We start from the raw sequence: 14,530 nt of genomic DNA on the forward strand, positions 1-14,530 counted from the left end.
TTGAGAAAAAATTATATTTTCTACTTTTTGTTATAAGAAAAATCGAATAAACTCAATTTTAGTCATATATTTAGGGCAAAATTTATTCAGCCACATGTCTTTAGTAAAAAAAATGTCAATAAGCGTATATTTATTGGTTTGCGCAAAAGTTATAGCGTCTACAAACTAGAGTACATTTTCTGGAAATTACACAGCTTTTAATTTACGACTGCCTATCTCATTTCTTGAGGTGCTAAAATGGCAGGGCAGTACAAATCCCCCCCAAATGACCCCATTTTGGAAAGTAGACACCCCAAGGAAGTTGTGGAGAGGCATGTTGAGCCCCATTGAATATTTTTTTTTTTGTCCCAAGTGATTGAATAATGACACAAAAAAAAAAAAAAAAGTTTACAAAAAGTTGTCACTAAATGATATATTGCTCACACATGCCATAGTTATATGTGGAATTGCACCCCAAAATATATTCTGCTGCTTCTCCTGAGTACGGGGATACCACATATGTGGGGCTTTTTGGGAGCCCCGAAAACCAATCACTGCCTTCAGGGTTTCTAAGGGTGCAAATTTTTGATTTTACTCCTCACTACCTATCACAGTTTCGAAGGCCATAAAATGCCAAAATAGCACAAAACCCCCCCAAATGACCCCATTTTGCAAAGTAGACATCCCAAGCTATTAACTGAGAGGCATGTTGAGTCCATGAAATATTTTATATTTTGCCACAAGTTGCAGTAATTTTACATTTTTTTTTTTTTGCACAAAGTTGTCACTAAATGATATATTGCTCACACATGCTATGGGCATAAGTCAAATTACACCCCAAAATAAATTCTGCTGCTTCTCCCGAGTACGGGGATACCACATGTGGGGGATCGGGGGGGGGGGGGGGTTTGTGTGCCTGTGTGTGCCTACATGTCAAAAAGACCGCCCCGAGGAGAATGACATCACTTCCTCCCTGCCTGTGTATACAATACACAGTGGGAGGAAGCTTCTCATTCGCCAGGAGCGAGCGAGAGGGGGTGGCCAGAAACCAACGGCCATCCCCTCATCCCGGATCGCTCCTGAAGCGAAACGGACCGCCGTATCCAGCGGGAGGGGGTCCGATCGGACCCCCCACCCGCTGGAAGGCAAGCACGTACATGTACGTGCTTGTGCCTGCCGGTGCCATTGTAATGACGTACATTGCCAATACGGCGGTCCTTAAGTGGTTAAAATGGTTGTAAACCCTCTCCTATACCCAGTGATATGAATAGCCTCAGATGATACACAAAGATGAAACAAATCTCCCCACATAAGTTTACATGTATATCTACTGTCTTTCCATTTCTACGCTCTTTAGAAAGTGCAGATCATGTTAGAAATCTTGCTTCCTCATTCAGCAGAGGGTGGGGAGTCTGGGCTTACGCTGTGTGTGAGCTGATTGGATCATAGACAGAGTAATGAAAGAACATGCAGAGCTGCAGTCTGAATAGACCAGCTCTCTGCTTATCTCCTTCTAAGTTCCCTCCCTGACCCAAATTTTCAGCTGCTGCTATTTCATGTGTCGGAGAACTTGTCAGAAGTGACCGTGCTGATAACAGGGGAACGGAGCAGCAGAAAGACACCACACTTAGTGCTTTGGAGAGAGATAAGTAAACACTACAGATATATGTGCTTAGGTCAAATTTAATGAATGGGGTTTACAACCACTTTAAGCCCTTAAGCCTGACCAACAGTCTCTTGCTGGTTCTCACAGTTAGTTTATTAACCACTTGCTTACTGGGCACTTAAACCCCCCTCCTGACCAGACCAATTTTCAGTTTTCAGCGCTGTCACGCTTTGAATGACAATTGCGCGGTCATGCTACACTGTAATCAAATGAATTTTTTTACATTTTTTTCACACAAATGGAGCTTTCTTTAGGTGGTATTTAATCACAGCTGGGGTTTTTATTTTTTGCTAAACAAACAAAAATTGCTCTTCCTGTACTTGTAACAACATGAATATGCCTATGAATGTAATGCTATCAGGTTTGCCAATAAACTTCTTTTCTGATTTAAAAGAAAAACAAACAAAAATAAATAGACAAAAATGTTTGAAAAAAAAACATGTTTAATAGTTTTTTATAAAATTTAGCAAACGGTAATTTTTCTCCTTCATTGATATTCGCTGATGAGGCAGCACAGATAAGGCAATACAGATAGGCACTAATAAGACGGCACTGATAGGCACAGATAAGATGACACTGATGGGCACTGATAAGAAGGTGCTGAGTGGCACTGGTGGGGGGCACTGATAGATATAACTGATGGGCACTGATAGGTGGCACTGATGGGCATTGATGGGTGGCACTGTGGTCCCTGGTAGGTGATATTGATAGGGAAGCACTGGTGATGACACACTGTGGGCACTGATAGGTGGCACTGTGGGCACTGATAGAGGCTACTCGGCACTGGTGGGTGAGGCTAGTGGGCACAAAAGCCTCTCCGCGATCCGGACCAATGTCCCTCTCGCAGACTACTGGCTCTGTTTAGGTCATATGATCAGCTGTCATGTATTCTGCTACATAAAATCCCAATAAGTGTTTTAACGAATGGTTTGCGCAAACATTATCGCGTCTACAAACAATGGGTTTTATTTATGTCATTTTTATTCTTACTAGTAATTGCGGTGATTTTTAGCAGGACTGCGACATTGTGGTGGACAAATCTGACCTTAAGTGACACTTTTGGGGGGCCAGTGACACCAATACAGTGATCAGTTCTAAAAAAATGCACTGATCCCTGTATAAATGACACTGGCAGGGAAGGGGTTAAGTGTGCCATAGGGAGGTGCTTCCTAACTGTGGGGGAGAGTGTTACACTGGAGGAAAACAGAGATGGCATTTCAGCTTAGCTGAAATCATGACAGATCAGCGGTGTGCCCTGTTTACATAGGCAAACCACTGTTCCGTGTCTCCTGTGAATGCTCGGCGGGCTGGAGTGGCCATGGCGGCCGCCGGACCCGCTGATTGGCTCCTGCTGTGTCCAATCAGAGCTGGAGCGCCCCCTACAGGTATGTGATTTAGCGCAGCCAGGCCGCCCTGCCGCAGTATATGTATGGTGGGAGGTCTGGAAGTGGTTAAATCACATTTATTTTAGGGAAAAAAATACATAAGACTCATATGGGAGACAAACTATATCTCATACTATACTGGAACAAAGGGGAGGGCTGGGCTGGGGGGCAGGGATGCAAATGCCCCCTGGGCTGCTCTGATATGCTGTGGCAAAGGCTGCTGTGCCATCAGCTCAAGAGCACACATGCGCAGATCTTGAGCTGGCCGAGTCCAGTACTGTGATCCAGCGATGTCTTCATTTCAGGGCTGACAGTCTGTGTTACACAGCACAGCCCCGCCCAGCCCCTCCCTCCTCCACACCATTGGCTGGCAGAGGCAGGACCTGCTTCTTTCCCCGCCCACACTCCGGGGCAGCCCGTGTGCTGTCTGTGAGGAGGATGTGTGGGCGGGAAAGTTCAATCTGAGCAGTCGGCTGGAATCCAGTGAGGCTCCTGGGAGGCTGAGACCATCCAAGTAAGTGAACTCCTCCTCCCTCCCCCACTCTGCAGCCAGAGAGTTTTTATTTATTTTTCTAGCAGCCTGAGCAGTACCTTCTAGGTGGTATGATGTGGGCTCACACTGGAATGCTGTGGTTTGGCTGCAGTGCAGGTGTCCTGGCAGTCTTCCTGCATGTTGTCCCTGGTCCCATAGAGGCTGCACATTTTTACTGCATGTTCTGAAAGTGCACAAAACGTCCTGCATGCTGCATCTTTGGTGCAATTCCAGAAAATGCAGCAAAAATGTGCAACCTAAAAGAAGTCTGGGGGACTGTGAAAGCCGCCAGTACACTCGCACTGCAGCACACTAAAGGCTTGTATTCACTTGCAGCAGCCACTCCTCTAAAAAGCGATCCATGCTCAGGTCACTTTTCAGAGGCATTTGACAGGCAGTGAGGAGTTGATATTACATTTCATCCCTATCTGTTTTAACCCTCTAAATGCCAATCCCTGCAGGTAATTATACGGTTCACTTTGAACTCCACTTCATTTCCATTACTCTCTGTAGGTATTAGATGTGCTCTCACCTTATTGTTTGCACATCTAATATCCAAGGGTACTTTCACACTGGGGCGGTGTGGGCAGTAGTGGTAAAGCATTGCTCGTTTTAGCAGTGCTAGCGGGGCACTTTTAAAACCCACTAGCAGCTCAAGAAAGAGTAAGGCCGCGTACACACGCGGGGACTGTTCGGCCAACTTTGTCCGCTGAACAGTGTTTCGGCGGACAGTCCGCCCGTGTGTGGGCTTTCAGCGGACAGTTTCAGCGAACAGTCCGCTGAACAAGGTTTTTCGGAAATTCCGAAAAACTGTCCGCTGAAACTTTGTTTCAGCGAACAGTCCCCTCGTGTGTAGGCTTGTTCGTCAAACTAAGTTCCGCGCATGCTCAGAAAGGATTTACACGCCGAAAGTTATAATGCAGTGTATAGGACGTCGTATTTTTCGTCCCATCGTACGTGCCGTTCACGTCATCGCGCACGGTTTCAGCAAACTGTTCGTTCGTCGTGTGTGGCCATGTCCGTCCATGCTAATTTTGAGCGGACTGTTTGCTGAAACTGTTTGACGGACAAAGTTGGGCGAACAGTCCCCGCGTGTGTACGCGGCCTTAAAACCGCCTGTGTTGCTCATTTCAGTGGGCGGGGCACCTCTCCCAAACCGCCCCAGTAATGCTGCTTGCAGGACTTTTCAGAATGTCCTACAAGTGCACCGCCCCATTGTGAGGGCACTCGGGGCTTTCACACTGGGGTGGCATGAGAGGCAGTTTACAGGCGCTATTTTTAGCACTAAAACGCCTGTAAAGCGTCTTCAGTGTGAAAGGACCCTAAAAAGAGTTCTGGAAATAAGGTGGAGTTCAAAGTGAATTTCTACACCTAAGTGGAGCGCTCCTTTCAGAAGATTTGAGGATATTATTAAACAGAGACTGGTGGACTTAGGCCACCATAGACAGATTGAAATTCTGCCTGTTCAGCAGAAATTTCAATCAATCTATGTGCAGACTGGCTGCACAGAATTCGATCTATCAACTGACAATACAACCAGCTTGTCTTTATTTCTTTTTTTTGTGATCACTGCTGGCTGCTAAGCTGCCGGCAGCGATCACTGTATTCTGATGGCTTGAAAACTTTCATCTCAGAGCGCACACCCACACACGGCTCTTATGGATGCTTAGTAAATCAAGTGCCAGGCTTCACTAGCATTACACCTGTGTGACTGCGACCAAGTCTGGGCACAAGCTAGCACAGGCTCCTGGAAACATGGGAAGGGTGGCCAGTAAGAGGAGAGCTGGGAAATGACATTACTTGGCTTATATTCCTGCCACTCCTAAACCTGCTCCACTGCAACACCAGGCCTACAATGCCCTTAATCTGGCTGGTGTGCACCTGCATGTGCTTTTCTCACTACCCGCAATTGACACAGGAGGAGCCTGCACCCTGGTGGATATGGTGGTCATGCCAGGGAGAAAGCAGGACTTGCATGTTTAGCCTGCTGAACTCGCTGTGACTCTCGGCTACTCTGCTGGCTTGGCTTGCCCAGTGGTGTGGTGCTCACTCACCAGAGAAGCTCCAGACTCCACAGGTAGCACTTAGTGTGGCGGCAGTGACAGAACAGTCTTTAGTCTTCACCTTCCTGCAGTCTTATTGGTCTTTGTACTGGGTGTGGGGAAGGGGCAAGCTCTTTTTCTCAGTCTCTCTGGGGCAATCATGCAGTCTCTCTCTGGGAGACTGCTCCAAAATGATTGCCCCCACAGGGAGTGACTGCTCCACACTGCCTGCACAGAGAGTGACAGCTTCACACTGCCTGCACAGAGAGTGACCACTTCACACTGCCTGCACAGAGAGAGTGACCGCTTCACACTGCCTGCACAGAGAGAGTGACCGCTTCACACTGCCTGCACAGAGAGAGTGACCGCTTCACACTGCCTGCACAGAGAGTGACCGCTTCACACTGCCTGCACAGAGAGTGACCACTTCACACTGCCTGCACAGAGAGAGTGACCGCTTCACACTGCCTGCACAGAGAGAGTGACCGCTTCACACTGCCTGCACAGAGAGAGTGACCGCTTCACACTGCCTGCACAGAGAGTGACCGCTTCACACTGCCTGCACAGAGAGTGACCACTTCACACTGCCTGCACAGAGAGAGTGACCGCTTCACACTGCCTGCACAGAGAGAGTGACCGCTTCACACTGCCTGCACAGAGAGAGTGACCGCTTCACACTGCCCGCACAGAGAATGACTGCTTCACGCTGCCTGCACAGAGAGTGACTGCTTCACACTGCCTGCACAGAGAGTGACCGATTCACACTGCCTGCATAGAGAGAGTAACTGCTTCACACTGCCCGCACAGAGAGTGACCGCTTCACACTGCCCGCACAGAGAGTGACCGCTTCACACTGCCCGCACAGAGAGTGACTGCGTCACACTGCCCACACAAAGAGTGACCGCTTCACACTGCCTGCACAGAGAGAGTGACCGCTTCACACTGCCCGCACAGAGAGAGTGACCGCTTCACACTGCCTGCACAGAAAGTGACCGCTTCACACTGCCTGCACAGAGAGTGACCGCTTCACACTGCCCACACAGAGAGAGTAACTGCTTCACACTGCCCACACAGAGAGTGACCGCTTCACACTGCCCACACAGAGAGTGACCGCTTCACACTGCCTGCACAGAGAGTGACCGGCAGTGTCAAGCAGTCTCTCTCTCTCTCTCTGAGGCAATGTGGAGCAGTCTCCCTCCCTCTCTGTACGGGAAATGTGGTGTAGATGGATGGTCAGCTGATTCTGGGGTTCAATGGGCCACTTGACTGGACTTGCCCCCCAGGCCTAAGGCTGCCAGCCCTCCCCTGCTGGAACATATCAATATTTTTTTGTAATAAAACAATTAGGATCTATATCTTTGTTCAGTCCCCATGGGTTCAGGGTCCCCAATTTATAAATCCAGTGTGTTTCATTTTTTGAAACCGCTTTTCTCATATCTGTGCCTCTTTAGTTCCCTTTATGACGATACCACAAACAAATGTTTCTGGAAGCCTTTTTTTATATTGTTTGTCTTCCTTTTTCTCTTGTAGCCAACTGTTTTATAGGGGACACACCTCCCACATCTAAAAAAAAAATTTGGTCCAAAAATTTGACTTTTGTTTTCCTGCCCCAGGCTTAAAATCAACATTATAATCACAGTTCCTCCTGAGTCATATCATTTGTCCTTTCAGAATGCCCTCTATACATTTGGAGTGATGCTGCTGTCAGTCCAACTCCTGGTAACCCTATAAGACACAGCTTGCTCTGGAGACACCCATAGGAAGGTGTGAGCAAGGTGAAGCATTATGTGGGGGTAGTAAACACACAGTGTCCAAGTAAGGCAGTAAAAATATATTGTAGAACAGATTCAAACACAACTTATTCAGGCCTGGCTGGTAGGTAAACCCATTCAAAGCCACTTACGAACAGTGTCAGCGGTTTAAAGACTCAAAGGTACTGACAGTATCTGCAACAGTGACTGGAATGCAGCCTTATCAGTCCACACCCAAAGAGGAGGCTTCCTGAAGAGAGGTAGACAGAGGCATGTGCACTGTCCATACTACCTCTAAGCACTGTCCCTGTCAGACTGGGATCCTGTCTCTGCTCAATTTACCCACACAAAGCACACCAAAGCTGGAGCCTAATGCCGCGTACACACGAGCGGACTGTATGGCGTACTTAGTCCGTCGAAACACATTTCAGCGGACAATCCGCTCGTGTGTGGGCTTCAGCGGACTTTTTCAGCGTGCAGTCCGGCGTACTAAGAATTTAGTTTTTTTCGAAATTCTGTCCGTCGTACTTTGGTTTCAGCGGACAGTACGGTCGTCAGTATGCTAGTTCGACGGACTAAGAATGGCGCATGCCCAGAAAGGATTTACACGGCAGAAGGGTGCTTTGCTGTGTCTTGGACTTCCTATTTCTAGTCCCGTCGTACGTGCTGTACACGTCATCGCGCAAGCTTTCGACGGACTGTTTGTGCATCCGTGTGTGGTCAAGTCCGTTCAGTGGAAAGTACGACGGACTGTCCGTCGGATTGTATGACGAACTAAGTACGCCATACAGTCCGCTCGTGTGTACGCGGCATTAAATTTACCCTGCATGACCCAAAATGGCTGCTAAAGACACATGGGGCACCAGCGTTCAGACATCAACTTCCTTCCCCTTCTACATTGCCGCATTGGTCGAGCGCCACCTGCAGTGGGAAGTACAAAGGAGTGGCCAGCACTAGCAGGGGATCGCCAAAAAAAGGTAAGTGACTACTCTATGCAATATTGTTTCACAGAGCAAGTAAGTATAACCTCTTTTTTATTTTAATAAAAAAACTTCAGTCTTCAATAATACTATTAATATCTTCCAGTCCCACTTCCCCTGGATATAACCCGGCCCCATGCTCCAGGCAGCCCATGAGCCGGAGGCAGCATATATAAGAACCAATCCCCTCTATTTTACTTCTGCAGCCTGTTCTGTGGCTTTCAGGAGTAAAACGAAGGGGTATCAGTTCCTCTACTTGTAACCCCTCCTATCCAGCTCCTGCTGCCCCGATCTCTCCTGTGTACTGCCCCCCATTCCCTTTCAGCGCTGCCGTGTTCCCCCCTCCCCTCTCTCCGGCCTCAGCTGCGGGAGATCTGTCAGAGTGGAGAGTGGGGTAGGGGCCGGTAAATGTGTCATATAACGGCCTCTTACTTGTCTTAATGAATAGAGTCAGTGATCTGTACCAAATACTGACTTTTTTTATTCATAACTGAGGCATAGTTAACTGTGTTTGCTGTGCTTCAGTTTATAATAGAAAAGGAAGCTATTCCTGTCCATTCATTCAGTGCAGCTGAGGTGGCAGAGAGGAGATTGAGGGCTGTGTCTTCAATCTCCTTTCTCTGTCCCAAAAGTGAAACATCCGAGGTCTGTTTAGACCCATGATATTTCACCGAAGCCCCCCAACTTCTATAAAATTGGAAACAAAATAAAAAATAAAATGATAAAGAATAAAAAAATAAAAAAATACTGACACCAGTTGCGCAACTACCGGGGTTTGCAAAGGTCACACTTTGGCATTCCACCACCGTTGGGGGGTGGCCCCAACTGGGGGTCAGGGGGTCCTTTATGGTTTCTTTCACTGGGACCCTGAAGGCTCTAGTTATGCCCCTGAGACGGACCTCAGCAACAAATATTCTTCCACATCAAGCAAGCTAGGAGGCAAGAGAACATTCCAAGTTTAAACCAAATGTGTATAAACTTTCCCAGCATGCACCACTGACAATAATCTTTCTAGCAATTGGCCAAGGAGACATTAATATTCATAATTCAGGTTAGGCAGAAGCAAACATTACTAACAAGCTTAGGGAAAACCTGAGGAAAGCAGAACTATCAATCCATGCTCAGGCTGACTATAGCCCAGAAATTGTAATATGAAGGAGAAGGGATCTCACCGCTCCAGGAGCACACATGCAGGCTGTAAACTGTTCTCTTCAGGTGGGAAGGCACAGGTGCTGGCTATTACCACTAGCAACAGATGAAAAACAAGCTCTGGACTGCCGCACTCTTCAGAAAACCACTTTCTTTTATTGGAAAATCACATCACAGCTCAGCAAACACAGCGAACAAGGAAACATTGCTGACGTTTCGCACTAGCTGTAGTGCTTAATCATAGCCATGGCACATGGTACAAGGGCTAAGTTTAGACTAGGTACACAACTTCATACCTTCCAAATTTTTGAGATAGGAATGAGGGACCACTGGTGGCCTTGACACTTCTGTGAGCTGGGATGCGTGTTCGGGGCACTTCCCACCCCCCGGTGGTGGGGGTGGGTGCTTGGTGTGCATCGATACCACGCCTCATGTGCAGTGCTCGTGACGTCATTTTGGCACCGTGCACCAGCTCATGTCATTTCTACCTTCTGAGGATTTGGATGCCTACTGCCAAGCGGTCGATTACTGGGTTTGGCGCCACTCCTCGCGTTTGCGCGCTTTACATGGTGTTGGTGTGGCCTAGAGGCTTCCACCTCGGTATAGATATCACATGGGCTGCTCTTCTTTCTTGCTCTTGTTTCACCTGGAAGCACATGCACACGGCTTCATGCTCTGGCACCATTATCACGGGTATCACTCGCTTTAACATTTCCCCTTATGGGCTACCTCTGGTGTCTTTAGGTGCTCAGTATATCCTTCCTTATTCTATATTATGTGAGTAACAATTGTGTACCACCATTCTAATACACCTATTTACTACTTACTGTGCACCTAGCCTCACCACTTTTGGCACCTTTCTGGGTCTTCGGTATCATCTTATTTTCACTTTTATCCATATGATCTTTCTCACTTTTTTGAACTCCTCCGATCTAATATCCCACCTTTTTCTTCATTCTAGATGTTGGCATCATGGGTTTTTTTTTCCACACATGGTTGCCCACTGTTGGGTGTGCCGATCTGTTTGCTGCCGGACCATTACCTCAGCTCCCATGCTAGATATTTCCACCATGTCCTCGGCTCCATGCCCATGGGATATTTTTTTAAGGTTATCTGCAAGGTACAGTGTGGGTGTATCTATTGTTTTCTCTCCTTTTCTTTTACGTTATTTTTCATTTTTTTTTACTTTTTATTCTCCCTGCCACCCATGGCAGATCATTAGCCTTTTGGTTATGTATTTTTCAGATACATTTAGGCTTACCCTGCATTGCTCCTGATGAGTGGAGGTTTCCACAAAACGCGTAGAGCTTTCCTAGATGCGACATCACCACTACTCATTTATTATCTGGATACCCACTGGGGTCTTTCAGAAACATGATTCATTCTATATAACCTTTTATATTGTCCATGTGGAATTATGGATGCATTGTTTTAATTGTAACTATAATGTTGAAATATATGTACAGTTATATATACTTGTGGTCTGTTACACATTTATGATTTTTTTCCTCATGAATTTATATGTACATGTCAATAAATATTATTACTTATTTCATCTGTTTGTAGCCCATGCCTCATTTAATATCCCAACCTTTTTCTTTCAAGCAACTTATAGGGATGGAGGTACATGATGATACCAAGTCATTTAAAGTCTCACCCCTCCTCCTTTTTAACCATCTTGTGGGGTAAGAGCACATCCTGACTTCATATTGGCGATGTCACATGGTGGAGGATATCGTTGGATACACCTTGCATTAAGCACTTTATTCCAGTATTCTTTGCTGTGTCTTCACACTTGACCTTTTGGACTAATTAGATCATTATTTGGACTTTAAGCCTATCCCACACCCACCTAACAACTGTCCCCAAGCCACCCCCACATCAAATCATTCTCTGCAGCTATTACCTTTTGTACCACCACCCCCTCCCTTTAGCATGTAAACTGTATGAGCAGGGCCCTCCTTTACCTTTTGTATTGAACTGTATGGTAATTATGTTGTCCCTCCCCATACATTGTAAAGCACTGCGTAAACTGTTGGTGTTATATAAATCATGTATAATAATAATATCAGTGATTATTAAGTACAACTTTTCAATTTTTTTCCATAAACTATATAGACCAGACCAAGATGAGGGACAAATGAGGAGGAAAGAGAAACGGAGGCACTTTGTTCCAAATCAGAGACAGTCCCTCGAAATCAGGGACAGTTGGAAGCTATGCAACTTGCATAGGGCAGTGTCGCTATACATGTTCTTTTGGGTTGTTTTTCTGTGTTTGACACATATTTTAGGTAGATCCCTAATGACCTTTCTGAGCCCATGCTTTGTATTATGTTCATTTGAACGCAGCAGGTACTACTGAGATCACAGGCAAAGCAGGTCAAATGCAGCCTTTTCCTCGGGTTTAAATGTATGCGGTTGAAGAGTGCTGCTATTGAATGCAAAGGACACCATATACACAAGGTTTTAAAATACTGACAGCAAGTATTAAAGGGTCATATGATTTAAATATGTCAGGCTAACGTTGGCACAGAAAATTCCTGGGAAATGTCAAAATCTGGAACCGTGTCTTGAAAAAGCCGCAGCTGGTCAATACTATGTATATATAAAGAGCAGTATCAAAAGAATACGTAGGAAAGGTGTGCTACTTGAAGCACAGGGCTTCCACCGTCTGCTGGTAACAAGTTGCATGAGCTGGTTGTGACCAATAATATCAGAGGGTGGGACAGTGCACAATATGAGTTCTACTATCACAGTCCATGAGCTGCACAGGCTGCCCACCTCACTGCTAGAGGCATGCTGTATGTAGAGTGCAAGCACTGGAGAGGGTGCAGACAATGTACTGAGTGCACACACTTCTCTATCAGGAATTCCTACAGCTGATCCAGCATCTTCCTCCAGGAGGCATGGGAAGAGAATAGAAGATTTCTTTCCAGCACACAAAGCACTGGGATTAGCCTGTGAATCATGGAAATGGTGTATGATCTGCGAGTGGACAATGACACAAGTTACAATTTGACTCTCTGTGAGATCACAGATAGTGGAGATGTCATCGCTTGTCTGGAGGACAATCTACACAATGCAACTCTCCCTGCCAAAGGTATGTACTGACTCTCAGCCACTGCAGGGAAAACTAAACTGGGGCTTTACAGTGCAGAGGGAGTTTTAACAGTCACTGCTGGGACTTGTAGTTCCACATATCCTTACTCTGGCTTAAAGGGCTCTTGCATACTTGAGCGTGCATTAATGCTTGCATTTTCATGCAATAAGGCAAAACATTATTTTTGAGTGAGGTGGCAGCACACTTTAACAAAACCAAAAAATGCACCTGCCAGTCTAAAAATAATTTTAGTTTTGCAAACTACAAAGTAATGTGCATGGACGTTATACCGCTTATTACAAAAAAAGCATAAGTGTGAAGACATACTTAGCCCCTGTTTAATTTACCATGCATTGACCAACGCGTGACAATGCACGAAATGAGATTGAGTGGTATTGACTATGGAGCCCATTCGCACCTGTGCATTTTTCTGTGAGACCTGGAGAAAAAAAGTGCAGGTGCTTTCTTTTCTTTTTTTTGGGTGTGACAATGCACGTTTTTTACCCCATAGACTTCAATGGGAGCGCATTAAAAATGCATGAGAATGCAGATGTACAAGTGTGAACTTAACACCTGGAAACAGGAGCTGCTGTCTATAGCATACCTCTGTTTCCCAGTGTAGATCCACAATGAAAGCCAAAAACCTGTTATGGACAGCAGCCATCATTCACCTTTCCCCATGTTTTTTTTTTTTTTTTAACTGATTAACTTGTATTATCTATACAGATTTCTTTTTATGTTTTAGATAAATGATTGATTGTGATTGACCTAATGGAAACCTATACTGAGTGAAATGTGTGTGCTGTTATTAGTTCTGAAAATGCTAGTTGCTGCAATGACTATACTATATGTTTTTCTTAGCACACGTTACTTTAATGTAAATATTCATCTTAAAAAAAGATTGTTTCTTTGTGCTGGTAACTACTGTATATATTTACATTGGGGCAGACATAATTGTGCATTACATATGCAGGCTCTACTTCCTGTTTAGTAGTTATGATCAGTAACCATTTTACCTCTCCTGTACTAAAGGGGTGAACATTTTTTTTTTTTAAGTCAGCAGCTACAAACACCGTAGCTGCTGACTTTTTTAATAAGGACACTTACCTGTCCAGGTGCCCGCGATGTCAGCCTCCCCGAGGCCGATATGTCCCTCGTATCGTGTCCCAGTGCCGCTAAGGTGGAAACAGCACCAGCACTGCTAAGGGAAACAGGCAGTGAGCCTTGCGGCTTCACTGCCCGTTTCCTACTGCGCATGCGCAGGTTGCGCGGTGCTTTGTGAATGGGGAACGCTGTATTCTGGTACGCACACAGTTCCCAGAACATGCGCGCCCCATTCCAGAAGACAACGCGAGGAAGAGAGAAGACCAAAGATCACCGGGGAGTAGTAAGAGGCGGATTTGGAAGACTGCCTAGCAACAGGGGTTTCTGGTAAGTTAAAAGAATTTTTTTTTTCCCAAATGTTTTTTTAAACATTTTTTAAAGAATATTAATGCTATTTTCTTTTTAGGGTGGCCCTCCACTTAAAGTATAAGTAAAGGCAAAGCTTTAAACTCCTTTCAGTGGCAGACCTCCCAACATTTTGAGACGGGAATGAGGGACACCTACTAACAAATGTATGTAGGCATAGGACAGGCCCCGCCACGCAACCTTAAGGCCGGGTTCACACCGCTGCGATGCGGGAACGCCGCAAATCCGTGGCGTTTTCCCGCATCGCACACCTCCCGCCGGCAGTTCACACTGCCCTATGCGGACGGCTGGGAGTGTCAATGTTATGTTAATGACACCCCCAGATCCGTCCGCATATCGCAGTGTGATCTGCCGACTCGCACAGGAATCGGATCGCATGGTGTGAACCCCCATGCGATCCGATTCTGTTGCGGACCAAAAAAAGGGTCCTGTGCGAGTTTGCTGCGGGAGCGCTGCGAATTCAGCCATACTATCTG

General features: G+C 46.1%; 1 protein-coding gene across 1 annotated transcript in view; it reads left to right on the forward strand.

Annotated features, from left to right (window-relative positions):
• Positions 1 to 12,239: 12,239 nt before the first annotated feature.
• CCKAR (cholecystokinin A receptor) overlaps positions 12,240 to 14,530 on the forward strand; it is an 87,860-nt gene continuing 85,569 nt past the window's right edge. The window contains exon 1 of the mRNA XM_077477678.1: positions 12,240 to 12,584. Within this exon, the coding sequence (XP_077333804.1) occupies positions 12,452 to 12,584 (133 nt within the window). The 5' untranslated portion in view covers positions 12,240 to 12,451. The remainder of the gene's footprint in view (positions 12,585 to 14,530) is intronic.

This window comes from Lithobates pipiens, unplaced genomic scaffold (assembly GCF_037356315.1).
Source record: "Lithobates pipiens isolate NorthernLeopardFrog02 unplaced genomic scaffold, aLitPip1_a1.2 Scaffold_13, whole genome shotgun sequence".
Classification (NCBI taxonomy): Eukaryota; Metazoa; Chordata; class Amphibia; order Anura; family Ranidae; genus Lithobates; species Lithobates pipiens.